Source organism: Trametes versicolor (genome assembly GCF_000271585.1).
Source record: "Trametes versicolor FP-101664 SS1 unplaced genomic scaffold TRAVEscaffold_9, whole genome shotgun sequence".
NCBI lineage: Eukaryota > Fungi > Basidiomycota > Agaricomycetes > Polyporales > Polyporaceae > Trametes > Trametes versicolor.
Window position 1 is genome coordinate 88,278 of NW_007360329.1, and position 26,990 is coordinate 115,267.

The window sequence follows — 26,990 nt, forward strand, 5'->3', positions numbered from 1 at the left end:
CTCGAGACTCAAGACGATCCTATCGGCCTCGTCTTCCCGCTTCCGAACTCCCTCTAAAAATGCTGCGTCTCCATCGTGTCGCCGCTCTGCCTCTTGCCTCCGACCCGCACCTTCCCCCGGTCCTAGAAGGCTCCGCGGAGCCCCCTGACCTGCGGCCGCTGTAGTTCTCTCCGACAGCGTCTCGATTGATCGAGCCCGTTTCCGCCTGGGACGCTCGTGCTCTTATTAATTGGACGCGGACGCGCCGCGCCGCACCCGACCTCCCCTTCACCCTGTCCGCCTGAAAGGCGCAACTGCAACTCTAACGATGCTCTTCCGACGATCGCTTGTGCTCGCCACCTCTCTGGGAATGGTGGGCTCCTCCATGGGCTACGACCTCGTCCGGGATTATTCCGGACAACATTTCTTCGATGGTTGGGACTTCTACGGATTCTGGGACAACTTGACGCTCAGTAAGTTTGCGCCTACTTGTCGTTCCCGGCAGGTACTGAATTGTACACAGGTCAAGTTTGGTGGGTGAACGAGACCCGTGCCACTTCAGAGCACCTCGCGTATGTGAACGATGCCGGCAGGGCGATCATTCGAGTGGACAACACCACGAATTTGCCTCCAGACATGCCCAACAGAGACACGGTGCGTATCTGTGTCCCGAAAGGTTCCGTCCATCTGGAACTAATTGCCAAGTCTACTTCAGATTCGACTTACGACCAAAGACCTGTACGATTACGGTAGTCTCTGGGTCTTCGATGCGACCCACTTGCCTTACGGCTGCTCTGTCTGGCCCGCATTCTGGACGAAGGGCCCCAACTGGCCGTTCGACGGCGAAATCGGTGCGCACACGGCCAAACGTCACCGTTTACGCGTTTCCCTGACACTAGCGCGTAGATATCGTCGAGGGCATCAACCTGATGACATCCAACCAGATGGCGGTGCACACCACGCAGGGATGCAAGACGGACAACAGTATCGTGCAGTCGGGTACCATCGGCTTCACGGACTGCTCCCAAGGCTCTGGCTGCACCGTGCACGAGACGAAGCCGAACAGCTTTGGCGCGAACTTTGGCGAGAATGGCGGGGGCGTCTGGGCGACGCAGTACGATGTTGCCGGTGTGTTCATCTGGTACTGGCCTGTGAGTACCTACTTGAGCTGCGCGTGTCTGGCAACATAAAGCTGACGTGCGCGACAGCGAGCGGACGTCCCTGCGGAATTGACGAACAACGCGACCACCATCGACATCTCGCAGTGGGGCACGCCGTCGGCGGCTTTCCCAGTCACACCCACATGCAACGTAACTCAATTCTTCACGCCTCAGCAACTCGTGCTCGATATCGCGCTGTGTGGTGACTGGTACGCTTCTATCTTCTCATACATCCATCAGCTTTTCTGACGCAGCGTTGCGTACACAGGGCTGGTGTAGAGAGCATCTACAAGGCGAGCTGCCCGGGCACCTGCAACGTTACAGGCCCGGGAAGCCCCGCATACGACAACGCATGGTTCGAAATCAACTACGTGCGCGCGTTCACGACGGGCGGTCCTGCCCCCACCTCCTCCGTTGCGTCGACCTCGACCGCGACCGTGATCGCAACCGTAACGGGTACGGGCAGCCCTGGGGCCACTACGACGGGCACGGACCGCACCGGGAGCAACGGCGCTGTGAATAGCCTGCCGCACGCTACCAGCATGGGCCTTATGGCGATGCTGTTTTCCATGTTCGCTGGAGTCTTGCTCGCGACGTGGTGATCTCTCTAGACCGCGCACTCAGCTGCCCGCAGCCTGGCAAGTATGCTCGCTACTCAGCGCTCACCTCGCGATGACGATTGTATGGCCGGACCTCACTTACGATACCTGCTACGTACATAACGATTCCCCGGCCTCGCGCCATGGTATTCTGACGACGGACTTCCCCTCTACTTACCGCTTTATATTGCTCTGCTGTACTTCTTGGGACTTTGAGTGTGGTCTTGTTGTTGTACCCCTGCACGATACGTCAATCTACAACGCGAATTCTTGGTTTATTGGAGTCTTTTTCGCGACTCGAGCTTCGTTCCTGGCGCGTGCTGTCGGGAGTCGGTACGATCTGCGCAGTTTCCAAATTTCACGCGGGCGCGTCGCCGGCGTCTGCTGCGCCCAACCGAGGAGGTGGTCGACGCCGTCCGCGTCCGGGGCGCCGACGTCGACTCCAGTCACCGCGCCATGCACCGAGCCGCGGCTAAGTACCCCTTGGCTTCGCCCACCACGTCCACCTCGAGGCTAGGATCGATCTGCTTTTCCTCGTAAACCGTCAAGCGTATACCTCTTCGGACGTTTCTTTCGGGCGACACACCCGAGCGTACCTGTCTCTACCCCACACTCGAATCCTCCACACCTCGAATATTGAACGGAGTACCGCGCCATGGAGGTTTCCCCAGAAGAGCTGCAAACGACAGACTCGATCACTGTGCGCGCGCTGAAAGATATCTCGTTCGGGAGCGCGGCAGGTGTCGCGGCGAAGTTCTTCGAGCACCCGTTCGACCTCACGAAGGTGCGCCTGCAATCGCAGGTGCTCGACGCGCAAGCACGGTTCAGCGGCCCCATCGACTGTCTCGTGCAGACATGGCGCAAGGAGGGCGTGCGCGGGCTTTACAGGGTGCGTCGCAACTTTTACATGCATAGGGAGGAGGAGCAGGGCGCTGAGAGGGCGCACACAGGGCCTCCCGGCACCGATCGTGGGCGCGATGGCGGAGAACGCGTCGCTTTTCTGGGCATATACTGAGCTGCAACACGCGATGCGATGGTGGACGGGCATGCCCCTCAGCCAGTCGCTGTCGCTTGGCCAGCTCGCGCTTGCGGGCGCGGGCGCGGGTACCCTCACCAGTTTCGTCCTGTGAGTCGGGTCCCAATACATATGTTCGGGGTTGCGACTAACTCTACGCGCGAAGAACGCCCATCGAATTGGTCAAGTGCAAGATGCAGGTCCAGATGCTCAGGCCCCCTCCAATATCTCCCTCGGGTGTACCACAAAAACTACCGGGCCCAATAGCCGTCCTCACCTCCGTCGTGCGCGAAACGGGCCTCCGTGGGCTCTGGCTCGGACACACCGGAACGCTCATTCGCGAGACCGGCGGCGGCGCGGCCTGGTTTGCATCGAAGGAGGGTGTCGCGTCCCTCCTGCTCGCACGACGAGGCTTGACGGACAAGCGCGAGCTGCGCGCGTGGGAGAGCGCGGTCGCGGGTGCGTGTGCGGGTGTCGCGTACAACGTCGCGCTGTTCCCCGCGGACACGGTGAAGAGCGCGATGCAGACGGAGATGGAGCTGCGCGGGCCGCGGGCGGGGGGCGCGCGCCCGACGTTCGCGGGCGTGTTCCGCGACATGTGGAGGGCGCAGGGCGTGAAGGGCCTGTATGCAGGTTGTGGGATCACGGTTGCGCGAGCGATTCCGAGTAGCGCGTTGATCTTCTTGATATATGACGGGCTGAGTAAGAGGTTTGGATGAGTGACGGGGGCAGGAGAGGAACTAGAACTAGAGGACTGCATGTGGTATGTCCCTTCGCTTCACCTGCGAGTATCATGTCTTGAACGCCCTGTTGACAGGAAAGTGTAGATGTTGTATATATCCCCGTAGACGTCCTTTGCTATTGAGGGATTCATATCTAAACTGGACGTGTTGAGACCGAACTCAAGAACATAATCTCGGGATCAAGCTCTAGGTGCGCGAAAGCAAGAACAGGTGCTACACATTGACATAATCTCTATGAAGACTCAAAGCCGCAAAGGAGTACCACCTTCTACGTGAATACAACTCAGTCCATAAGATCTACAATGATAGGCAGCTGTGCAGACGGTAACGCCGCGTTGACGCAGACCCTTCCGTCAGGGTTCTGCTCGCTCTGGCCCACGACTGCGACCCCGCGGGCTTCGTGTATGTGTCCGCAGACATGCAGCCTGCAGCTCTGCAGCTCGTCGCTCTCGAGGCGCTGCGCGAGTGTGGGGCAGCCGGCACGTTGTCCTCTCTTGCTCATGTCGCACGCACCGAGAGGCGGTGCGTGTGTCATGAGAATGTCGATAGATGGGGGAATGCGGGCGTAAACGTCCTCGGCCTCCTCATGGGTATACTGGAAGGCACCGATGGAATGAAACCTCGGAGCGGCCTGCACGGAATGCGATGAGTACAGGCTTTGATGCGTATACGAATCTGCAAAACAATCACACACCGGCGAGCCGTAGATGGTGTATGTCCTGCCGCTCTTTGCGGTATAGGTGGCAGTATCGTATTCAAGATAGTGCATGCCCGCCTGACGGACGGAAGGACTGCGAACCAGGTTGCGCGCAGCCACAATATCCTAGAACGCAGTTTGTTTAGTGGGACGCGTTCCGCTATATGAGTGGAGGTACTCTGACGTTCGTCTGCAAGTTCAAATTGTAAGGTTTGTATGGGCGCAGTTCACCCCCATCTGCGTACTGCTCGTCTAAGCAAAGCTGCAAATACCAGTTCAGAGGTGGGCACTAAGTAGGTGTGCATGTGAGGATCATACGTCATGGTTGCCTGCCATAAAACTTTCCATGACATCAGCATCACTACAGGTTATCTCGAAAAAAAGACAAACTATTTGGCGGGATGAGGGAGTTGTTTCAACCAGTCTAGGGTGATCTCAAGATCCTTTAGGGTCCCGCGTCTACAAAGGTCACCAGCGTGGAGAAGCACATCGCCTGGAGGGACATGGAACTTTCGCGAGTGGTTGTCTGATATGCAGACGAAGCGTGTCCAGCCGATTCCAGGATGTTTGGGGACGTGCGTCAAATCGTAGCGTTCGTATACCACAGCCCTTGCAACATTGGGGGCAGGGTGAGTGCGGCTGGGACTATGTGAGTCGTCGTGGGAGGAGGATGCCATCCTGCTGACGCCCCCAGTGCGTCACAGCCACTAATATAGAGGAGGCGGGGCTGGCGGCGTTCGGCGCGGCGGTTACGGTGAAGGTCGGCCTCGCGGTGTCATTCTTGGCGGTCGTAAAAGGGGGGAAATACCGAATACAATTGGGGACGAGGCCTCATAATTATCCGACGGGGTCTGTCAATATCATCACTCTCTTTTGCTGCCGTCCCAACGTTGAGATGTTGAGTCAGATCTGGCTTAAGAGCTTGTCATTTTTATTGACCAAAATCGGATGTAACTGCTTCTGTCGCCGCCGCTGCTTTTCGAATGTTATTCAATCCTTCAAGCTCTTCATGTCCCGATCCTGAGTCCACAGGCCTCAGTATCCACACCGGAGTGTCATATCGCAATACTTCATCTTGGACATGCAATACACATTCAAGCTACGCCGCCAATTGGTCGTTCGCACGAATCAGTGCCTCAGCCCAGGGCGCGCGAGGCTTGATAACACATTTGAAAGGCTCTGGGTATCTGTGATGTCTGTCAGCTAATACGAATAAATAAGGGTGCACAACAGAACACGCACGATACGAGACCCGCGGTCATCTTGATCTTTGGCCGTTGAGGCTTTCCGGCAACATCGAGAGGCGGTGTGACCGAGAGTGTGTGCAGTACGGAAGAGACGGTCAAAAACAGCGAGGCCTCCGCGAAATGGCGGCCGGGACAGATCCTGTATTCCAATACCGGAGTGTCAGCGCGTCCACCATGAGGGCGATTAGCGCAGTGCGCACCTCCTCCCGTAACCAAATGCGAACTCAGAGGGGTCGCTGATGTCAGGGTTCAACTTCCCGTCCTTCAGAAAACGCTCTGGAATGAACGCCTCGGGGTCTGGATACCGCCGCTCGTCGCGAGAGAACGCCCTTAGGTGCGAAAAACGGTAAATACGCTGACGCTATACGCTGGCACTGGTAAGGTGACGCACCATAGGTTTGGGAGGACTAGCGTGCCCTTCGGGATTAAGTACCCGCGATACTCGTCGTCCTGAATGAGGCGATGCGGGATGCCAAGGGGGGCGATAGCGTGCCAGCGAGTACACTCCTTGATGACCGCGCAGACATATGGCAGCGCGTCGCGGTCGTCGAAGTCGGGCAGGCGGTGCGGGCCGACGACTGCGTCCAGCTCGGTCCGAGCTTTTTCTTGCACCTCGGGGAACGATGCCAGCACGAGGAAGAATGCCTGGATGAGCGAGAGCGTCTACCTAAGCGGTCAGAGCTTATTTATAGCATGTGGTGACGGCGTTGCTCACCGTGTCCGCGCCACCTAGTGAAGGGTACATGAGAGTTGAGCTGTAGTTTAACCCAGAGGAAGATGCCACTGACCGCCGTACGCCGTTGCCGCGGTGTTCCGAGCTATCTTTTCTTCCTCGTCATTGTCAGGACCCTCGAGCTTAGAGATACGCTCCATCATCGCTGTAGTCATAGAGGGAACGGCTGTTCCTTCGCGCTGCATGACCGGTTTTCCTCGACATGCCAAACATTCCGAGCATACAAACTGACGCACCATCGCCTCAAGGGTACGCGACCACGCGACGTCGCGCACTTTGCGAACCAAGATCGTCGCATTCGCCGCGTCTCGCCGGAACTGCGCACCAGGCATCCACTTCGGCAGGAAGCGCAGGATGGGAAGCTGCTCGACGAGATACTTACCGGGCTCGAGTAAGTCGCTGAACTCGGCAATCCCCTCCTCTGCCATCTTCACATACTCGTCATTCTTCTCCGAGATCTTGATACCATACGCGACGCGCATGATCGTTGCAGCGAACATACTGGCGGAGGAGTAGGTGGGCTTACTTCAGAGACATAACGCACAGAGAAACATGAGACGTACTGCCGAATATGCTCTGAGAAGTCGTCGGGTTCATCAAGAAGGCGGTGTAAGAAGTGGTTGACTTGGGTGCGTTGCATCGATCGGAGCTCTATGACGGCGCGGGGGTTGAAGAACTGGTGGAAGGCCCTTCGGTTGCGTCTCCACCAAGGACCGTACGACATCACCGTCAGGACCCAGTCGAAGCCGCCTCTGCGAGTAGCGCAGTGTCAGATTGTCAAATTTATATCAACGTCAGGGGAGATGACGACGTACAAGTCTATCATGATGGACTGGACCCTGTCCGAGTATAGCGCCGAGCGTTTCTCGAGGAGGTCGAGGGCAACATCGTGGGTGCTGAGAATGAGCATGGGTTTGCCGAACACTTCCAAGTACACCATGTCCCCTGGAAAGCAATGATGGTTAGTCAATGGACGAGGGAACAAAACTAGAGACATGGTAACGTACCGTACTTATCGGTGAGTGCACGGAAGTCTGCGCCGGAGTACTGTTTCGGCATGTCGAACACATTCCCGACAAATGGTAGTCGGCGCGGGCCCGGCGGCAACGGCAAACGGCTTCTATGCGACTTCCAATAGTGCAGGAGGCATGCGATAAACACAGCCGATAGCAAGACGAGCCAGACAGACATAGCAGTGTCGTTGCCTGAAGATGGGGCTATGAGCGATGGACGGGGGTGGGCGGGGGCTGCGGTCACAGGTCCTTGTTGGTTCATATAGGACGACGAGAACGGCGGCGCAGGCGAGCGGAACACCCCTGCCACACGTCTGGGCACCAGCCTGTTGAACGCCAATTTGTCGGTCGGCCGAAGCCTCAGGATCCTTGCGCAGATGATTACCTGACGTAGCCTTCCGCGTCTTCCGGGTGTTTTATGTGATTGGCCAAGACCTTAAGCTTGCAGTCACTGTCGTCACCTTCGAGATGTAGCACGCACCAAGCTACTACCAGCAAGTCCATGCAGGATCGACAGGCTCGCATAACGATCGAACTTGCGCCGGTCTCGGTCTCGCTGTAGCGAATGCTACATTGCTTCCGGGAAATGGCCAAGGTTCATGAGGTGATAGGAAGGCTAAGAAAGTTATGTCAGTACGCGGATAACCTTGGGTCCGAAGGGGCTCGGGATTGCCTCACCCAACACTGCGGCAGGACGTCGCTATGTGCTCTGCTAGATACGCCGGCACTCGCTGCTGCGTGAACAAGGTGACGGATATGGTGTAATTCTTTTTACGATGGGCATCCTGCGTACATGGTGTTTTGAACTCGGCTTGGGAGTGTGCAGCAGTGGGCGCCTGTGGCAAGCGGTGATTAGGAGGTACAGTGACTGCGAGCCCAATAGCAGGGACCCTCGCTGATGTGCTCCCTGTAGCTCAAAGGTGTGATAGCCAGAAGAGCTTAATGTCGTTCTTAGCCAGAAGAGCTTAATATCGTCCTTGCGAACGTCATGGAACGCATCATATGCGAGAATCGCCTCGCACGATGTCCTGGTAATCCACTGCACCATGCCTGGACTTACGCCCTTTACTCTGCACTAGCATGCCCGCTACCCTGCAGAGTGATGCGCATAAGGTGCTGAGTATGGATTTCGTCCACGTGGTGGCGATATGCACCTCCAATCCCGCAGATAAGGGGTACGTACGTTGAATCTGGTGAGCGATGCCGTCGGTAAAGGCGATAAGCATTCGTGGTATACTGGGCTTGTAGCGCAGGGTGTTTGTGATACAGACCACCAAGATGTATGAGAACTGCGAACAATGTGAGCATAATGTTTCAAACCTGATATATACGTAGTCCTACCGTACAAGAACGAGCGCGTCTTGAATGTAGTGCATGATCGTATCGGCGTCCGCTTGTTCTCGGCGAGAGACTCGAGCCACGGCGGCATTCAAAGCCGCATCGATGAGCCAGTTCTGTTGCACGCTGTCGCCCCAGTCAGCCACAGAAAGTCAGATACTGCCGTGACGTACTCACATCCTGCCATCCCCGCCCTCACCAGCTGCACTGTAGAAATCCAGAATTGATCACCTCCCCCTGCTGACATCGATAGAAGCCGACTTACCCTGACGACGTACGTGTACACCCCCATCTTGTGCCGCCGCAGATTGACAGATTTGCCGTCCTGAACATCGCTGGCCCAGCAACTCCCGGTCCCTATCCCCGGTCGGCCGGATTTAAGGGATTTTAGACGCCCACATACACCGGTGGGCTGTCCTTCGCGCGGGTTTTTGGGACTCGGGAGTCGTGTGGGCGAGGCGCAGTGGTCTGCGTGTCCAGCTGACAGCAGAGAAGACGCTGATTAATTCGCCTGCGGATGGGAAGCGGAGTGGATGTGGGAGCGACGGCGGACGAGCTATAAAGGTTGGGCTGAAGGACGGTGTTCAGTATCAAACAACCACCCAACTTCCTCTACAACCTACCGCTCAAACAACACAAATTTCCCGCAATGTCTTCTGGCAAGCAGTTCACTCTCCACGGCGGTGTCATCGGGCCCAACCCCCTGTGAGCGAGTTTCCTCCTGCTGCCTGCTATGTCCCAAGCTGACCGGCGGATGGCTTGATGCGTGCAGGAAGGTCGCTGTTGTCCTCGAGGAGCTCGGGCTGGAGTACGACGTCGTCAACATCAACATCCAGGTCGGCGAGCAGAAGAACCCGGAGTACCTCAAGCTGAACCCCAACGGGCGCGTTCCCGCCCTCGTCGATCACAGCAACGGCGACTTCACCATTTGGTACGTTCTCCTCCCTTCCTCGTGTTCTGTGTGTATGTTCAGCGAAATGACGGGGACATGTGCATTGCAGGGAGTCGGACGCGATCCTGCTGTACCTCGTTGAGAACTACGACAAGGAGCACAAGCTGAGCGTCGCGGACGTCAACGAGAAGTTCAAGCTCATCCAGTGGCTCTTCTTCCAGGCCTCCGGCCAGGGGTGCGTCTTTTCCTCCGTCCTTCTGGCGCGATGTTGATAGCGATCGGGGTATGCAGACCATACTTCGGCCAGGCGGTGTGGTTCATGAAGTACCACCAGGAGAAGCTCCCGAGCGCGATCGAGCGCTACCAGAAGGAGATCCTCCGCGTGCTCGGCGTGCTCGAGAGCGTCCTCTCGAAGGAGGAGTGGCTCGTTGGCGGCAAGCTCACCGTCGCCGACATTTCGTTCATCACGTACGTCCCCCTCTTGTGTTTCATTTCCCGAGGCTCACCTTGCGCACAGCTGGAACGAGATGGCGATCGGTTTCGGGCTCCAGGGCGTCGAGGGCGGCAACGTGGAGAAGGAGTTCCCTAACGTCTACAAGTGAGCAGGCTCGGTCAGTTCAGCGGCTGGATAGAGATGCTAACGATGGCGGTTATCAGGTGGCATCAGAAGCTCGTCACCAGGCCCGTCGTCCGCAAGTTCCTCGATATCCAGGCGGAGGCTTTCAAGAAGTTCTCGCAGCCCAAGTAGAGGCAGACATCAACGGTCTTCTGTTCCGTCTCCTTGTACTCGGCGAATGAGCGGTAGTATGTTGCGATTAGCAGTAGATATGATACAGTGAATGCTATGCTGAGCGTCAAAGCTGGTGAATGGCCGAGGTTGGTCAGCCAGTCGTCTTCTTCAGGTGGGCCAGGATCTTGTCCAGTTCCGCAAGTGACTTGTCCAGGAGGGCTTGATACTGCGGTCCCGAATCAGGAATCAATAGGAAGGGCACGAGCGCGGCGTAACACTCACGGTGGAGAAGTCAGGTGAATGCTTCGCGATGTTTTCCTTCTTGAGCAGCACCTGGTGATGCTTTCGCAGCTGAACGCGTGCGTCCTCCGCTGTACGCGCCGCGCCCGTGTATAACGCGTTGCGCGTTTCTACGGTGGGTCTGGAAGAGTGGTGATCAGAATGTGCGCACACGCGGGGGAACCGGCAACGCTACGCACTTCGGTACGGGAATTTTGATCGTGCGGTTGTCAACCTTCTGGGGCGTGACGCTAGGGATCTTCGCGTCATAGATGCCTTGCTCGACGTATTTCAACGTCTACTGGTGCGGCAAGCGGCAGACGGTCAGCCAAACCGGTCGCCATCTCCTTTCACACTACCGCGGCCACTCACATGCTCTTCGAAGACCGTGACAAGGAGTGTTGTGCCCTCTTTCACGCCGACGGTGGCGACCTCCTCGAGGCGTACGCCGCGTGCGTCTGGAGCACCTGGCACCTTCACGCGTACGGGCGAGAGCAGGGCAGGGGTGACGCGTCCCGTCGCGCGCGTTTCCAAGCCGGCGACCTCTTTCCTAAACCACTCGAGTGCGGTCTGCATCTTGCCCTCTGCCTTCTTGTACTCCTCGCTCGCCACGATCCGCTGCGACGCGGGGATGAGGTCGTTGGTCGCGACGCCCTTAGACCGCTTGGAAGTCATGTCTCTCTGGCTTTCCTCCTCTACCTCCTTGTTCTTGCCCTTGAGTTTCTTCACCGGCTTGGCGTAGCCACGCATCTGCTGCCACTGGTGAGCAGCCATGACCCGCTGAGCTGCGACTCGATGACATTGCGAAGCGCAGAAGGAGGTCCCAGCCACACGAAACCGAACGAGCAATGCAGGTGGAGCCATGGCCAAGTTGTCGAAGTTCGAGCTGGTTCGAGGAGCAAGTCAGTGCGCCCCGCCAACTCTTCACGTCCGAAATTCAGCGCGTCACAGAAGCGCTATTTGCGATCAATTCCTCCCGATTTAGGCTGCGCCGGCGTCTGTTGCCTATGCACCTCCCGTCCCTATTCGGAATCTCGTTTTGCCTCGCTCTCGCTAGGACAGTGTACGCACTTCTCGTAAAGCCTTAATACATGGCGAGCTTTACGTGCGATATCAGTATTGACTACCTAAGTTTCACCTAGAGCTCACATTGCCTCGTCACCTGGTGAGGTTCCCAACACCTATATTATCGTGTTGTCGAATCTCGATCGTCCCCCTCCCCCCGCACGCTGTCGGAGCCGCTGCGAACCTACGCCCTGGGTTCCCCGCACGCCGCTACACGACGTGAAACTATTTAGAAGGAAACATTCGAAGCTACTTCGCAGTATATAAGACGGCACCCCCACGTCCAAAGTCACTAAAGTCCCTCACTCCCTACCGTCATGTCCCAGCCCTCGACCCACAAGACAGCCCATCCCCTCCCGACCATCCCCCTCCACCAGCGTTCTGCGGGCCAAGAAACAGAAACCGGCGAACACTGTCACTGTCACGTGCGCGCTCACACGACGCGTCGCGATCGGGGCGGGGTGGGCGCCTGTACCCCGGACGCGCCTGCGCCGGATGCGTTCCCGGCTGTTCATCGGACAACACGGGCGGGAAAACGGACGGGGAGGAGGACCGAAGCTGCGGAAGCCTGTGTCGTTCACGCTGGCGGAGCACTGGCACAACGGCGCGACCCTCCGGAGCGATGAGATGAGCTCGTATGTCAGTGGTGCCACCGGGGACAAATAGGAGCAAGCAATGCGCCTCGCCCAGGGGCGGTCCTGGCCTCCGCCGTCTCTCTCATCCAGCTTGACACTCGCTGCCATCGCTCGCCGGCTCTCTCTCGCTGTCCGCGCCCCCTGCGGCGTCGATCCACTCGATTTGCACAGCATCTCTCGGTTTTGTCCTATAGCACCGGACGCCAGCGACCCCGGTCAGTCTCGTAAGTTCACGTTTGTTCTAAATCAGATCAGCTCTGACCAAGAGAGTAGCGCAGGAACCGCCGCGTCCCATCTGCCTTCCCCTCTCTCTTGCTTCGCCCTAGGCCTTCTCCACTTCGCCCGTGATCTGCCGCATATATACTGCACTGCCGCTCCGCAGCACGCGCTCTCTTCCCTGCTTTCACCCGCCGCAATCCTGGGCTATCGTTCTCCACTCCCCTCCTGCGCAGGCTGCAGAACGATCTTTCGTGTACCGCCGCCCGTGCCAGTAATACTGGCCTGATAACAGTGCGTATCATTCATACCCTTTGACTGTTTCAATAGCTAAATGACGCTCGTTTTCAAGTAATCTCTATCTATATATCTATGCCAGTGCATATCCAGAGCCGTAATCATCAGCAAACCTTCCCCTACCGCCCACCGCGTATACCCTTCGTCTCTCGCCACCACAGGACGTTTTCCATAGCATGGCGCACGTCATGAAGCCTGTCGTAGGAAGACTTCCCGGGCCCTACGCAGACAACACGTACATTCCGACCACTACTCATGGCTGGGTCCACGCGAACACCTGGTACGCCAATGCCCCCTTCAACTCTGCTCCTCCCCCTGCGCCCGCCGGAATCAACCCACAGACTTGGGCGAGTGGGCAATGGAAGCCTAATCCCTACTTTCGACCACCTCCGAACATGACCCAGCCCAACACCGGGTTCCAGATGTGGGCGCCGCATCCTGGCTGGGGCAACAACGTCGCGGCCAGTCAGAACTGGAACCCCTACAAGAGAGTCCCGAACCCGGGCGACGCGTCCTATTGGGCCACGGAACTCTCTGACAACCCTCTCAAGCTAGAGAATATGCACATCAGGTATGTTGTTCGGTGAAGTGAGTGCTTCTCGCACGCTGAAACGTGATGACGACTGATAGGGATGATACACCGGCCGAAGAGCGGCACCGCAAGGACTCATCGAACGGGGTCCCTCATACGCCATGGGTGTGGGTCCCAAAGGAGCTCAGCAGCGATGCAAGCAAGCCTGCAGATAGCGCCGGTGCGTCAGGTTCTCGCGACGGGCAGAACGGGCAGAGGCAACACGAGCAGAGCCAGAAGGACCTCCCCCAGGCTCCTCAGCCCCAGCGTCGAGAGCATATGTATGACCATACTAGGTCTAACAGCTTATCGCGGAACGCGTACGCATCTCCTCCCACCGCGCATGAGTCGTCTTCGCATGGCCGCCCCTACCATGATGCCGCCCGCTCAGCGTCTACGCCCCAGGACAGGGCCCCCGCTTCTGCCCCCGCTACTATCTCGACATACTCTGCTTATCACCAGCAACAGCAACAACAGCGGCAACAGCAACAGCAGCCACCGCAGGGGTATACTGCTACGTCGCAGCAGACAGAAGCAGGTCAGCACCAACGGCAGCACAGTCGTAATGTCTCCCCACGGGAGTCTTTTGACTCGCAGCCGTACTCTTCTTCGCGAGACTACCGCAACGCTCCAACGTCCGCGGGAGCTACGTCGTCTGCTTCTGCAGCTGCTGCCGCGGCTGCGGCGTATAGGCAGGCGAGCGCAGATTACACCGACTCGTCGGGCGCAGCATCAAGCGAACGCGAGCCAAGGCGTGGCGAGTCCTATAGCGTGAGGCAGGAGCTCCATCCCACATTCTCTCCCAAGATTGTTCGCACTCCTGATCACTACTACACGTCGTCGGGCCGACTCGCCAAACACGAAGATCTAGAGCGCACGCCTCGCCACAGCTCATCCAACCCCACCCATGGCCCGATATATGCGCCTGCCACGGCCCCTACGCGGTCCAACAGCCTCAACAATGGACGCCAGTCGACACCACACCCAAGTTCTGGTCCGACCCCGGACTCAAGCCTTGGACTTGAGCTCATGCACCTCACTGATGAGCCCGGTTCTCTCCTGAGTCCTCTCATCGTCCCCAGCACGCCCCCTGACTCGACTCGTCCCAGCCCTCGCAACGAGGTCGGTCGCAGTCAGACGTATCCATCGGTTGCGTTTGACTACGTCCCGGAGGAACGCGAGCGCCCGGTATACCGCAAGACTCCGCGCGAATTCCCGCGCTCGATATCCCGCGAGCCTAGCGACCGCGAACGCGACCGTGACCGAGAACGCGACCGTGAGCGGCGGCGCGATTATAGTCGGTCGAGGGACGTGGACGCGACCCCACAGCCTGGCGCACGGACGCCTCCTGCGCACACGCCCCCCCTCTCGCACTACCCCCGTCCGTCCCCAGAGCACAGGTCCACCGCGACGCCGATCTCACGGAGCCACACGTATCCCGCCGTCATCCCACCGCCGCCAATAACCCCCCAGCGATCCCGGTCGCCCGGCCGGTCGCCACGGTACTCGCCCTCTCACGGCCCGTCGCAGTCATATTCCTCCTCTTCCCCCTACGGCGCCAACCGTACGTCGCCTAACCCACCGACCACTTCGATCGCAAACACCTCGTCGCCGCTCCGCCACAACCCGCTCCCCCGTCCCCCTCAGCAGTCCCCTTACGTAGAGCAGCTCGCGCGTGGGGGTGTGTCGTCGTCAGCATCCGCGGCAGCGGCAGCGGTGGCCGCGCAGCAGCAGAGCACGCCGCGTCGTCAGGTACGCCTGGGGTACTGGAACCGGCGCGGAGACCATTTGCACGTGAACGAGAATGGCGAGCGGCGGATTGTGTACGCGCCGCGGCACCTCGCCAACCCGGAGGACCTGAAGTACTACCCGTCACCGACGGAGGGTTGGCGCGACCACCACGGGAACCATATCAGGTACGATCCAAACGTGCCGGAGCTGCAAGACTCGCTGCCGCTGCACGGGGAGCCGCCTGCGCGTCCGTACCAACACGTAAGTCATCTCGCTGAGGAAGGCAGTTCACTGTACTAATACTTTGTCTGGGTTGCATACAGTTTGTGCAATATGTCTCGGTCTGAAGGAACTGAACTGTGCGATGTATTCTTCCAGCTCGGGTTGCTGTTCCTTGTGGAGCGGACGGACGCAGAAGTTATATTTACTTACTTGCTCTCTCTCTCTCTCTCTCTCTCTTTCTCTCCGTCTCTCTCTCTCAGCTCAGCGGCCGCCGCTACGCTCCCTCGGATCCCTTGCCTCAGTCTGCCACCAATGTACGAGTCGCGTCACAACGCTTTTTGCATACACCACACCCACCACTGTATTTTCTCGATCCATGCATATGTATTCTCTCATCGGTGTTACATCGCTTCTGCAATACATCATTCATACAAGGCGCGTACAGTGAGGAAGAGGGATGATGGTACAAATATACTGAGAGTGTGAAGACGTTAGGAAAAAGAGAACCAGTCAGAGGAAAGGTAAGAGACAGCGGAAGTCCATGAGAAAGAATCGATAGACAAATGTTGGGGTATGATAAAGCAGATGTGGGCCTGCACCCTCTGCTTGCTATTTAGCGAAAAATAATAAGCAGGGGGCGTACGCCCGGAAGGATGAGAGTCGCTACAGTCCGATGCCACCGTGGAGACCCCGCATATGTTCGTACACCTCCGCGCTTTGCGCAAACGTCGCCAGGCAGACCCAGCAGATGTGGATCTTGCAGCTCGCGCACGTCATGTGGTTGCAGCCCGCCGCGCGCTCGATGGGCACTTTGCACCCGGGGCAGCTCTTCACGTCGTGGCCCATCTTCCACTGCTCGAACAGCAGCTCGTCCTCCGGGTTGCGGTCCTGGCACGACCCACCCTCGTGCGCCTCCGTGTTGCAGTGTGCGCAGATGCGCGCGAGGCACGACGGGCACTGCAACACCGCCGCAGACGCGCGCGTGCGTGCGCTCGCCGCGGCGGCCGCCGTCGCCGTGCGGTACACCTGCGGGCAGTCCGGCGTCGGGCAGTAATGGAACTCGGAGGGATGCTGTTGCACGTGCGCGACGAACGCAGCGTTTACCACTGCGTCGAACTCGTCAGTCGACAGCAGGCGCTGCGCAGTTGAGAGCGCGATCGGCTCGGCGCAGCGTGCGGAGTCCGCGAGGCAGGTGAGCGGGAACGACTTGCTGTCAATGGAGGCGTGGAGGTAGCCAACCAGACACGCCTTGCACCATGTGTGGCCGCACGGGAGGGAGACCGGGTGCGAGGGCTCGGAGAAGCAGACGGGGCAACCGTCATCGTCGCCTGCGGGGCGGCGCGAGAGACGCTGCTGAGCGTGGAGCACTGCGAGCTGCGCGACCTTCTGCGCGTCTTCGTCGCCCTGGACGACCAGCTGCTGGTTCGTGAGGTCGAACCACGCGTTCTCGTAGCCAAGGTGTCGCCGGAGCTTGGGGAGGTCCTCGGTCACGAAGACGCCGACAAGGTGCCCGAAGACGGGGTACCGGTGGAGCTTCTGCGACTTGAGGAGCCGGACTCTGTGGACGATGAGGTCGCGGACCCGCTCGCGTTGGTAGCGGACGCCAAAAAGCGCTAGGGTGCGCCTGCGCGGGTCGCTGTTGATCTTCACCCGTGGGTTCTCCTCCTCCAGCTCCCGCAGGAACTCCTCGCCAGCCTTGCTTGCGAAGAAGTCGTTCCAGACGATCTGGCCGTTGTGTGTGACCTTCTCGCCGCGAAGAACGCGATCGAACGTGGCCTTCGCCTTCGTGAGCGACGTCATGCTCTGGGAAACCAGCTTGACGATCACAGCCGCGCCAGACCCGAGTGACGCCCTCTTGTCGATCACGGAGAGGGTTGTATTCTCGTCGTCGTGCAGGTAGGAGCGCAGGAGATCGATGTCATAGGAAAGAACGTCGAAGATGCTTGCGGGTAGCGAGTACCGCAGGGTCTTAACGTGCTGCGCGAAGATCCTCCCCTTGCCCACGAAACGTGGGCAGAACCTGTCCAAAGCGGCGGTCGCATTGGAGGCCGCTGTCGGATTGGAGAAGTGAGCCCAGACGCGCACGAACTTGTGGTACGGCGGAGGAAGAGCGTTGATCGAGACGTCCTCGTCGTGCTCTTGCAGCATCCTCTTCAAACCAGCGAAGGCACCCTGCAGGGATGTGTACTTGCCACGCTGAATCATGACTCCTTCGCACAGCTCCGTTGGTGGCTCGGGCTCGGGCTCCTCGGTATCACCGGTAGGATGCTGCTTTGCTTTTCCTTTACCACCTCTCCTGTTCTTCTTCTTATCCCCTTGCTTAGCATTCTTCTTCTCGTCCAGCGGGTGAACAAAGTGCTTCTTGAGATCGTCAGGGGTGAAGTTCGGGGGCAGGTTCGAGAAGCGGACATTGAACATCCCTATGTTCGGGATCCCCTGGAACATCTCCGCGTGGACCTGAGAGAGACCGACGTTCGCGGTCTTGGCCAGGGCGATAGACCTGTGGGCCAGCTCCTCGGTAGGGAAGCCGATGAAACCTTTCTGCCACGGCGCAGGCAACTCGAAGAGGACGTCGGTGTCGCAGAAGGTTCCCCCACCAAGCACCGACGATGCCTTCGGCGCGAGTCGAACGGAGACAGTCCTACCAAGGAATTTCTTCCCATTGAGGGCAGCGACAGCTTGGGCAGCAGCATCGCCGCTTGCGAAGGTCACCTTGTAGGCCGCGTACTTGTCCCCCTGATCGGACTCCGTAGGGACGATGGTGGTCACCATCCCGTAAACCGCTAGTTTCTCCGAGATGGAAGCAGGCACAGCGGAAGCTGGGACGCCCTCCAGGATAATCTGGCGACACTCGAAGCCGGTGACAACCTGCGTCACGATGAACCCAGGTCCAAACGTCACTTTGGTGGAATCGAGGACGGTGATGGTGAACGATTCAGGGGACGCTTGCGGTTGCGAAGCATTCCTGGTCAGCTGCTGGATTATTGCTATCAGATGCGGATTCTCTTCGTGAGAGGCGAAGCTGTGCTTACCGTCTCTAAGCCTAAGCCAGGCGGGAGTACCGGAGCTCGAGAGCTAGGGAGCCCAGGAGGAGGGCGGGTGCTTGCAATGGGGCGTCCGGTGCCCGATCCTCGAGAAGGCACATGAGGGAGTTGTTGCTGGCCGGGAGGAAGCGCAGCCGTTATGGGTCGCAACGGCAACGGATGGGTAACAGGCAGCGCTTGCAAAGAGGAGTTGTGGCCCATGCCATCCGGTGGGAGCACCCTTGTGCGCTGTACCACTATCATGTGAGCGTGTGTTCACTATCCATGATAGACAAATGCATACCTCCTGGTACTGAAGACGCATCTGCTCACGGTCGACGTTGTGGGAGTATCGACAAACTTCACGATGACACCGCCCATTGACGTAGTCCAAGCACGCACGTGTACTCGTCGCCATAGGCTGTGAAGCAACGAGCGAAGTGTCCGGCGAATGGCGAGGACCTTCGAGCTGAGAATCCTGTGGAGAGTTTACACATAGGTACCACAGAATACGCCAGAAAATACTCACTGCAGAGTAAAACGTCGCGTCGGTGCTATCGCCGTCTGCATCGTCACGAAGCTTTGGCGAAGCAGGCCTAGTCTTTGGTCGCGTGCCTGCACTTCTGTCGGCTATGTCTGGGAGCTTGTCGTGAGCACGACCCTTTCCCTTAGACGTAGCGGGCACGTCTCTGTGGTTTGGAGCACCATCTGTGGACCCGGTCAACTCAAAATCACTGTGCAGCCTCTCTTCTCGCTGACCTGACTGGAGTGAAACGGGCGAGGTCGGAATTCCAGGCTATACCAAGGGACGGTGAGAACATATGCGTAATTTGCCATACTCTACGTACCTTCCGTGGTCCCTTCTGACGCTTTTTTGCGGTGTCAGCAATCGCAGGAGGTTCGTGTGAAGCCGAGGAGGATGTCGTTGCCTCTGTAGAGGACTCAGCCGCCACCTGTGCCGCCAAAGCCTCACACAATTTTTCCGAATTCTTCAGAACGAGTTTGTGGTCAGGTGGGAGTCGAGCCAGATCCAAGATATTGTGGGAATGTTTACAGTGCCGCATGAAACAGCGACCTTTGGTGAAGTAGAGCCTGCAAATTTCCCTGGACTTCTGTGAAAAGAGAATGAGCGGGATCGGAAGACGAGGTACGTCGGACCCGAACCTTCGAACTGGTCTGATTAGAGGCTTCGACAGAACCACCTTGGGACACGTCCTTGAGTTCTGGATCATGGCGCAGATCATCCGTGGCGCTGCTCTCACTTGTGTCATCGCTGTCCTCGCTCTCGAGCTCGGATTCGGTGATGTGGGCATATCGGCAACGATCTCCCCTAGGACACATACCGATTGCCCCCATCTTGCAGACCTCTCGCTCACGAATTGATCCATCCGGAGCCTGTTGCGACAGTTCGTTAATCTACGTCAGCCCAACACTATGTTCGGTACGTTATGAGCTTACGGTTTCGCGGATGGTCGCGGGAATCTACAGTCGAGTTGTTGGACGAAGTGTTATAGCAGGAATGTGATGGCGAACTCACCTTTTTAGCCACTGGCTTCGGAGCTCGGGGCAACAGCTGCGTGATACACGACTGGGGGAGCAGGAATATGTGGGACATGTGACATCTATCACCGCGGGGGCATAGGCCCTTCTGAAACAACTGGCAGACCTCGTCGGTTCTCTGTGTGCAATGGGAAGTCACATTCCAGCGGGTCATTTACAACGCCTGAGACATATACTCACCCTACTGGGGCGCGGGTCTAATTCCGCTGCTCTGCTCAATCTTTGCGCGTCTAGGTTCTCCGGGTACTGTTCTTGTTCTGGAGGTGGAGCCGTGGTTATTGGGGGATGTTGCGGTTGGGCGATGAGCACACTAAGGCGCCGATCCGAGGGTTCATTGCGAGGTTTTGGGTTGGCTGATGCAGCTGGTACAGCCGCCCCCGTCGCCACAAAGGCCCCGGCAGGTTGATTGTCTTCTAGTCTATGAATCCGATGGAACCGGTCGGTATAAGTGCCGTCAACGACCCGAACGCCGGGCGATACTGGGAGTTGAGGCTGAATTCCGCGTACGTCCGTTCGTTCAGGGCGAATGCTCGCTAACGCCACGGGAGCCACGTCTTGCGGCGTCACGCCACCCGCATTGTGTGAACGATGGCATTTGTCTCCCCACGTACAGCGTCCCGCAATGAACAGCCGACAGACTTCCGGCTGCGACATCTGAAAGCAAACGAGAAGGGTCAGCAGGGGTAGGTGGAAGTACATCGCAGTTGGAAGCAGACCTTCGCTGCACCGGGTGGGCGCATATACGGCTCGGGCCGCTGCGGCAGACCTTCTGGCGGTCTTCCTCGCGCGTCTCGCGCGACTGTATGCTGCTGCGGTAAACTCATGGGGCTTCCAGGAGGTCCGCGAGTGGTGTCGTGTGTGTGGTACTAGGAAGAGGTGAGGTGTGAGAGCGGAATATAAGCGAGTGCCGCATAGACCTGGCTAAAATCCGCCACTCACGGGTGCGGTCGCATAGATCGTGTCTCGGTCGACAAAGTAAGGTAAATGGGACCTGGCGGGACCGCTATTGTTGTGGTGGCTCGGTACCGCAGCATCTGCGTATTCCTTTGTCATACCCGGGTAGCCGGCGGGGCCGTTCGTCCATCCCCGCTCAGTCATCCCCGGTGCGTGCATCAGCGTGGGCCCGCCGCGGGGGCCCAGCTGCTCGGTGTGGTACGGGCGGCGTACGTCGACCATGTAGGTGGTGGTGGTGTGTTTGTGGGAGGGTGGCCCGAGCGCCAACACTAACTCTGAAGCCACGCTATTCCGGGGCGCACAGCTTGCAGCCGCGGTAATAGGCGTTGTAACGCAGTAAGCTTCTCGCTTCCCAATTTGGTGACCGTGTTACTAAGTGAGCGTTAACCTGTTTGTAAAGGGGTTAACGCCGGCATTTGTTTGCCTGATCCCCGACGCCGCTCCCCGAGGCCTTCTTGTCGGGATGGCAAAGAGATGCGGGCCCTTCGGCCACTATCCAGTGAACAAGCGTGGGATTTCCACACGAATTACAATCATACAGATGTATCGCTCCGAAGCGCGGGTATGTATATGGAAACAACAATGCAGAGATGCGAGAGCCCCGAGACTTGGATAATGATACAAAGAACGAAGGCGAAGAACGATCCAGTCCAAGGCAGGGAAGAACCCGAACATTCAGATGGCGGGTGGCTTGCACAGTCTATCGGGGATCCTGGAGACGCGAGGTCGACGTTGGCGGAATGCTGCTGCCGTAGAGGGTGCCAGAGCTTGGTCGGAGTCCGCAGGCCCAAGGACAGCATGGTCAGAACCCAGAGATGTACCAGTTGCCTGATGACTAGAGTATCTCACTCGAGGTGAGTGAGCGTTAGAGAGCACACGGAGAGGGTCTTCGCCGGCGTAGTCTTCTCCACGGTGCCTGGAAAACAGCGTTCTTCTTGAGGCAAGCAGCACGAGTGTGCTCTGGAAAGGTAGAAGAAGCATGCAACCACGTGGTGATCAAAGAACGCACTGACCATCAGTCCGGAAGATGCAAGGCCAAGAAGCGACCAGAGCATGCGAGAGAACACGAAGAGAGCGCGGAAGGCAGGCATATCCAGGGTCACATCGGCTGCGGAGAACAACGTGAGCTGGGCCTCCCACGCGGGCATCTTGCGCACCGTTCCACAAGGACTTCACGGAGTAGACGGACGCTGCCTCCAGCCAGGACCAAGTGAAGACGCCCCAGCCACCGGAGATGTCCTTGAGGAGTGACTCCTTCATCGCACTGGCGGTGCCGTTGATATTTTCCATCTCTATATGCGCTTTGTCCACAAGGCCGTTGAGGGCGTTGACGACGTCGTTCGTTGCCTGAGCTACTGCGACCTGTCTTTCGTGAGCCACGACAGATTCCCGTACGCTGTCTGCCAACGCCTCGCCCGCCTGCTGCGTCTCCCCTATCAGGTGGCGAACACCCTGTTGTAGTTTCAGGAAGGCGATCAGGTCCCGGGAAGCCATCCGAGATTTATTGCACATACATGGCGGACAATTTCGAGATCGCGCTCAAAGCCCACGAACTGGAGACTGATACGATCCTGTCAGGTTTCAGCATGAGTTCGCAGTTAGACGAAGTGTCCAGCTCACCGACAACATATCCATATTATGCAGCTTGATGTCCATCGAAGAATATACATGTTCTAGGGTTTGAGTGAGTATCTCATTTATGGCGGGCGCGATGTTTGAGGTTGCCACAGCGAGCTGTATTCGCGATTTTTCAGCCATGATTGAGGCCCTGTAAAGATGAACACGCACGTTTTGCAGGACGTTGGAAATTGTAGACTCAATCTGCAGCTATTGGATGAGATCTTCCTACCGAAGGAAGATGGAACATAACACGCCTTGACAAGATCAGCGGAATGCTCTTCGACAACTTCTCGTCGCGTGTGCACGACGGCTTCCCGAAAGGCATGGCTAACCTGCGACCGGGTCGCGTCAGTGTGGTGCAACTCGCATCGCATTGAGCAAAGGGACGACACTGTACCTCGTTGAAAGTTTGCCTCAACTGCTCGGATACAGCGTTAGACGCTACATTGATGGTGGCGGAGGATGCATGCAGTTCGTCCAATATCATGTGCATGCTCTGCAAAAATATCCATCTTAATGATATCGTCGAGTGCTCGAAGCGACATGCGTACTTCGACCACTTCGTTGGAGCTGTTTAGAGTTCGTTCGAACGTCGCCTCTCGGTCAGCAAGATAACGCAAAACCGCAAGACTCTGGAGCGTCGAGTTGTGATGCAGGTCTTTGGCCAAGTCTGTCAGAAAGTTCGTCAGATCGCAGACGACATCTGCCGGGAGTCTCATTACCTATATCGTTCCAACGCCGGAAAGCGAAACATAGTTGAGCTGTCCAGTGCGCGTGGGGTGAGGGTGGTGGCAAACCGCTGAGACGTAACACTTACGAACTTCTCGGAGATACCCCGAGTAGCTTGACCAGTACTGCGCGCTGCGTGATAGTGCTCTGTAGAACATCAGCCGATGTACGTATTCCTGTCGGCTTCGTGCAACTCACTCTACACATTTCCCAGGCGAATCGCCAACATAACGTGGAGGCTGTCCGTCGTGGCCCACCTGAAAAGGGATACATTCCATGGGTGGAGACTGATGTTCTGCAGTAGCAATTTCGCACAGCGTCATGGATAGCGCAGCTGGAGAGATGGACTTGATCAGCAACGCCCTTGCGATCACAGATAGGTGTGCAACCTCTGACGCGCGCGTCTTCGTGTGACTCCAGTTCAGCGCAGCTTGAGCGGATTTTGCCAGCAGCGCGTTTGAAGCAGTCTGGTCTTGTCGAGTACCTCTCGAGGGTCTCTGCGCATGGTCGGTGATGACCGCCACAACCGCTGGTGCCTGCACTCACCAGAAGCCTGCAAAACCAACGCGACTTCGTCGGGCATTGGAGTATCTATGCATGGACGGGTGAGCCCCCGACGTCGTTGCACGCGCCCGACGTACCTTCTATCTCGCCCAACCCTTGTGGACTGGCCGACTTCCACAGGGATGTATGCGCCCATGAGAAGGCGCTAGTCAAGGGCAAGAAGGCCATCAACGGCATTGAAGGGCGCATCGTGTATGGGTGTGTGAAGAAGGTGCCACTGTTGCTGTGCCCTTGGGCGCGCTCTGCGAAACGTCGCGGGAGTGGTGCGCAGAGGATGGGAGATGGGGAACAGGGTGGGCGCGACTGTATGCGCCTGGGCGAGAGCACGTTCACAGGCGCCCATGTGGCGCCGCTGCGGGGTCCCCATTGCCGGACGACCGTGAGGTGCACGTTCTCCGCCGATGAGGGCCCTATTGCCCCGCCCATCGGGTCGCCCGACGGTTGCACGCTCTCGAGCTGTTCCCAACGTCGAACCTGTTTCCTTACCACCACCATCATGGCTTCCCCCGCTGCACCGACCGTCCCAGACGCCACGGCGCCCAAATTGGTTGTGCACCATCTGAACAACTCGCGCTCGCAACGCATTCTGTGGCTCTTGGTGCGTTCGCTGTTACCGGATCGCTGTACCAGTTTCCATCGACGGCTGACGGGCGCGCGTTCCGCACGGAATGATGCAGGAGGAGCTGGAGGTGCCCTATGAGCTGAAGAAATATCAGCGCACAGCGGAGATGACGGCGCCTCCGGAGCTCAAAGCCGTGAACCCGTTGGGAACTGCACCGGCCATTACTGATGACGGTCTGAACTTGGCGGAAAGTGGCGCAATTGTCGGTACGTTGCTCTGCGGCTTACGGAGAGCATGAGTTTCGCTGTGCTTGGTCCGCCAACAGCGGACACGAAACCGGTGTCTCATCCGCTCTCGGGTTTCCATGCATCCAACTTAGATGGGACGCTAACGCCACCATAGAGTACATTATACAGAAGTATGGCAATGGACGTGCTCAACCTCCCGCGTCCGGCAAGATAGATGACCTCTACTGTCAGTGCCATGTTTAATGCTCGACGTCGTGCCTGTCTTGACAAATCTCATTCCAGTCACCCACTACTCGGAGGCGTCGCTGATGCCGATGCTGGTGAACAAGCTCATTTTTAAGATCATACCGGAGAGGTCTCCCTTCTTCATCCGCCCTATCCTGTCGGCGGTCTTCAACCAGGTTTCAGCCAAGATGCTCGACCCGCGCCTCAAGATCCACGCGGAGATGGTGAGCGTTTGAAGTATTGCAGGCATTGAGTCGCGGTGACTAAGACTTCACAGATTGAGAAACATCTCGCCAAGGATGACCGCCAGTTCTTTGCGGGAGGCGAAGAGCCGACGGCCGCGGACTTCATGATGATATTCTGCCTCGAGGCCTGGGGCACCCGCGGCGAGATTGGTGAAAAGACGAAGGCCTACGTTGCCAGAATCCACGCGAGGTGACTACAATTTCCTTCGCGTCGGCTATTCTGTGCTGACCCAATGTTTCCCAACAGACCTGCCTACCAACGTGTAAGTTTGGCCGGCCGAACCAGTGGTTGTCAATGCTGACCGTTTCTCAGGGCCTGGAGAAAGGAGGAGAGTACGCTTATGCGAAGCCGACTGCGTGAAGATTCTCGAATCGATGATGTTCTCTATACTCGGAAGTATTGGATTACGTTGGATACTTGTAATGCGCGTATGTCTAAAGTAGACCAATGCGACGCGTCGCAGACCGCGATGGGAACACTCAGATGAGTGTGTCGTGCAAAGAGATCGACCTATCACTTGATGGGACATGCCGAGTTTCAATGCCGACACGAAAGGACGAATGAATGCTACAAGAGATAAATTCATTACTGAGAAAATGAGTAAGGTACAAGGGTGGTGGTAATGCTACAGATCGGTATCGAGTCATCTATCGAGCGCGCAGAGACTAGAGCTACAGGGGGGATAGAACGAAGCTGGGGGTAACAAGTCCGGCGTGCGTCAACAAGACTGCACGGGTATGTGGATATATGGATACACAAAAAGAGGAAAAACCCGGATGCTCACTGGTATCCGTTCAATACAATATAGCAAACAGAAGGTGGCGAACGAAAAAAATGCCAAAGTACGCGAATAATTAGAAGGTAGAAGAAGAAAGCGGGCAAAGCAAGAATGCAGACTATAGAGACAGTGGGGGTGTAGTGTGTGCGGACTAGGCGATACAGTGTGGTGTGCGACTTACATTCAAGATTCATTACTTGGCGCTGCCGGCCTCGGTGCGGGAGCGTTTCGAGTATGCCCCGCCGGACGCGGCCTTCTGCTCCCACTTTTCGGCACCCTCGCCCTCGAGCCAGTTGCCCGTGCGCGGGTCGCGCTCGAAGTCGCCGTCGCGGTACCCGTAGCGCGTCTGCAGGAGGTGCAGCAGCGGGTTCCTGAGCTCGGGGTCCATGCGGACGCTGTCCCCGGGGTGGTAGCTGCCCACGCCGTGGCGCGAGAGGCTCTCCTCGAACAGCGCCTGCTCGAACGTGCACCCGCAGTTGAGGTAGCCCGGGGGTGCCATGCGCGGCGGGTACTTACGGCGTTCGCGGCGCGAGTCGTGCCACGCGCACAGGGCGTTGCCCGCGCGGTTCAGCGAGCAGTACGTCCGGATGCGCGCCTCGGTGCGCGCATTCCACTCCTCGTTGAACGTCGAGTGCGGCTGGGGCGTGGAGATCGGGGTCGGGAGCCCGCCCGCGTACGCGCCGCGCGACAGCTCCGTCTCGAGCTCCCGGACCCGCCGGCGGGACGACTCGCTGACAATCTCGAGCTGGCGGATGCGCACCTGGAGGCGGCGGTTCTCCTCCTCGAGCCTCTCGGGGGTGTTGCGGCGCGAGGACTGCATCGGGGCGGGCGTCGAAGAGGGCGAGATGATCATCGCCGCCGCACCCGAGGGCGGGGTGGAGTTTTGTTGGCCCCGGTCCTGCGAGTACGCGTACTGGTCCGAGAAGCCTGAGACGAGCCCGGGGGACGTCTCCGGGGAGGCGTACATGCCCATGCCGGTGTACTGGGAGAACGACGCGAAAGCACCGGAGGGACTGGCCGAGTTGACCTGTCCGAGGTACGCCATGCTGGGGTCCTCGGGAGCTCCCATGAAGGCGCCAGACATCGAGGTGGCGGTGGGGGAAGGGGTCCACGAGGCCAGCCCGGAGGGAGGAGTCACGGACGTGCGGGGCTGGACACCGATCTGGGCGTCGCCCATCGCGCCAGACAGGCTCGACGTCGAACTTGAATGAGGGCGCATCCCCGAGCGGGACTGCATGCGGCGCTGCGCGTCGGCCTAGAGTTCAGGTGAGCATAGGCGTATGAACAGTGCCCCGAGCTCCGCACCTGAGGGAAGCCGC

At 58.1% G+C, this 26,990-nt stretch overlaps 12 protein-coding genes across 12 annotated transcripts; 5 read left to right on the forward strand and 7 right to left on the reverse strand.

Annotated features, from left to right (window-relative positions):
* Positions 1-140: 140 nt before the first annotated feature.
* TRAVEDRAFT_59797 (uncharacterized protein) lies at positions 141-2,015 on the forward strand. Its single transcript, XM_008043052.1, has 6 exons — positions 141-452; positions 503-633; positions 695-830; positions 886-1,130; positions 1,188-1,348; positions 1,408-2,015. Exons 1-6 carry the CDS (start codon positions 308-310, stop codon positions 1,739-1,741), a joined length of 1,152 nt encoding a protein of 383 aa, XP_008041243.1. The 5' UTR covers positions 141-307; the 3' UTR covers positions 1,742-2,015.
* A 378-nt stretch (positions 2,016-2,393) lies between these two features.
* TRAVEDRAFT_49947 (mitochondrial carrier) lies at positions 2,394-3,472 on the forward strand (the record flags this gene model as incomplete). The annotated part of the gene is made up of 3 exons (XM_008042859.1): positions 2,394-2,627; positions 2,689-2,864; positions 2,920-3,472. The coding sequence occupies 3 exons, from the start codon at positions 2,394-2,396 to the stop codon at positions 3,470-3,472; spliced, it is 963 nt and encodes a 320-aa protein (XP_008041050.1).
* A 307-nt stretch (positions 3,473-3,779) lies between these two features.
* TRAVEDRAFT_129841 (Metallo-dependent phosphatase) lies at positions 3,780-4,870 on the reverse strand (the record flags this gene model as incomplete). Its single annotated transcript, XM_008043053.1, has 5 exons — positions 3,780-4,127; positions 4,191-4,319; positions 4,372-4,455; positions 4,512-4,533; positions 4,584-4,870. The coding sequence occupies 5 exons, from the start codon at positions 4,868-4,870 to the stop codon at positions 3,780-3,782; spliced, it is 870 nt and encodes a 289-aa protein (XP_008041244.1).
* A 422-nt stretch (positions 4,871-5,292) lies between these two features.
* TRAVEDRAFT_130182 (cytochrome P450) lies at positions 5,293-7,364 on the reverse strand (the record flags this gene model as incomplete). The annotated part of the gene is made up of 9 exons (XM_008043054.1): positions 5,293-5,380; positions 5,436-5,579; positions 5,641-5,750; positions 5,816-6,103; positions 6,156-6,169; positions 6,229-6,674; positions 6,737-6,925; positions 6,989-7,118; positions 7,181-7,364. The coding sequence occupies 9 exons, from the start codon at positions 7,362-7,364 to the stop codon at positions 5,293-5,295; spliced, it is 1,593 nt and encodes a 530-aa protein (XP_008041245.1).
* A 1,809-nt stretch (positions 7,365-9,173) lies between these two features.
* TRAVEDRAFT_49950 (glutathione S-transferase C-terminal-like protein) lies at positions 9,174-10,164 on the forward strand (the record flags this gene model as incomplete). Its single annotated transcript, XM_008042860.1, has 6 exons — positions 9,174-9,229; positions 9,297-9,455; positions 9,526-9,651; positions 9,708-9,884; positions 9,934-10,014; positions 10,074-10,164. The coding sequence occupies 6 exons, from the start codon at positions 9,174-9,176 to the stop codon at positions 10,162-10,164; spliced, it is 690 nt and encodes a 229-aa protein (XP_008041051.1).
* A 133-nt stretch (positions 10,165-10,297) lies between these two features.
* Positions 10,298-11,175, reverse strand: TRAVEDRAFT_128620 (ribosome recycling factor; the record flags this gene model as incomplete). Its single annotated transcript, XM_008043055.1, has 4 exons — positions 10,298-10,372; positions 10,429-10,567; positions 10,626-10,723; positions 10,798-11,175. 4 exons carry the CDS (start codon positions 11,173-11,175, stop codon positions 10,298-10,300), a joined length of 690 nt encoding a protein of 229 aa, XP_008041246.1.
* Positions 11,176-12,251: 1,076 nt separating this feature from the next.
* Positions 12,252-15,598, forward strand: TRAVEDRAFT_30313 (uncharacterized protein). Its single transcript, XM_008042734.1, has 5 exons — positions 12,252-12,349; positions 12,399-12,635; positions 12,694-13,209; positions 13,269-15,201; positions 15,264-15,598. Exons 3-5 carry the CDS (start codon positions 12,815-12,817, stop codon positions 15,285-15,287), a joined length of 2,352 nt encoding a protein of 783 aa, XP_008040925.1. The 5' UTR covers positions 12,252-12,349; positions 12,399-12,635; positions 12,694-12,814; the 3' UTR covers positions 15,288-15,598.
* A 139-nt stretch (positions 15,599-15,737) lies between these two features.
* TRAVEDRAFT_73356 (uncharacterized protein) lies at positions 15,738-19,800 on the reverse strand (the record flags this gene model as incomplete). Its single annotated transcript, XM_008043056.1, has 9 exons — positions 15,738-18,135; positions 18,195-18,434; positions 18,490-18,663; positions 18,715-18,893; positions 18,945-18,981; positions 19,034-19,297; positions 19,350-19,580; positions 19,644-19,667; positions 19,723-19,800. The coding sequence occupies 9 exons, from the start codon at positions 19,798-19,800 to the stop codon at positions 15,826-15,828; spliced, it is 3,537 nt and encodes a 1,178-aa protein (XP_008041247.1). The 3' UTR covers positions 15,738-15,825.
* Positions 19,801-21,544: 1,744 nt separating this feature from the next.
* On the reverse strand, positions 21,545-22,355 carry TRAVEDRAFT_49954 (uncharacterized protein; the record flags this gene model as incomplete). Its single annotated transcript, XM_008042861.1, has 5 exons — positions 21,545-21,615; positions 21,709-21,807; positions 21,857-22,151; positions 22,214-22,270; positions 22,320-22,355. 5 exons carry the CDS (start codon positions 22,353-22,355, stop codon positions 21,545-21,547), a joined length of 558 nt encoding a protein of 185 aa, XP_008041052.1.
* A 398-nt stretch (positions 22,356-22,753) lies between these two features.
* TRAVEDRAFT_129584 (uncharacterized protein) lies at positions 22,754-23,549 on the reverse strand (the record flags this gene model as incomplete). Its single annotated transcript, XM_008043057.1, has 5 exons — positions 22,754-22,989; positions 23,042-23,080; positions 23,137-23,195; positions 23,247-23,382; positions 23,438-23,549. Coding segments are annotated over 5 exons (582 nt in total), but the record flags the coding sequence as incomplete, so codon positions are not given.
* Positions 23,550-24,018: 469 nt separating this feature from the next.
* On the forward strand, positions 24,019-25,391 carry TRAVEDRAFT_73357 (thioredoxin-like protein). Its single transcript, XM_008043058.1, has 7 exons — positions 24,019-24,210; positions 24,290-24,440; positions 24,577-24,648; positions 24,705-24,871; positions 24,925-25,082; positions 25,140-25,155; positions 25,206-25,391. Exons 1-7 carry the CDS (start codon positions 24,109-24,111, stop codon positions 25,251-25,253), a joined length of 714 nt encoding a protein of 237 aa, XP_008041249.1. The 5' UTR covers positions 24,019-24,108; the 3' UTR covers positions 25,254-25,391.
* A 200-nt stretch (positions 25,392-25,591) lies between these two features.
* On the reverse strand, positions 25,592-26,500 carry TRAVEDRAFT_151783 (uncharacterized protein). The gene has a single exon (XM_008043059.1). The coding sequence runs from the start codon at positions 26,489-26,491 to the stop codon at positions 25,865-25,867; it is 627 nt and encodes a 208-aa protein (XP_008041250.1). The 5' UTR covers positions 26,492-26,500; the 3' UTR covers positions 25,592-25,864.
* Positions 26,501-26,990: the final 490 nt, after the last annotated feature.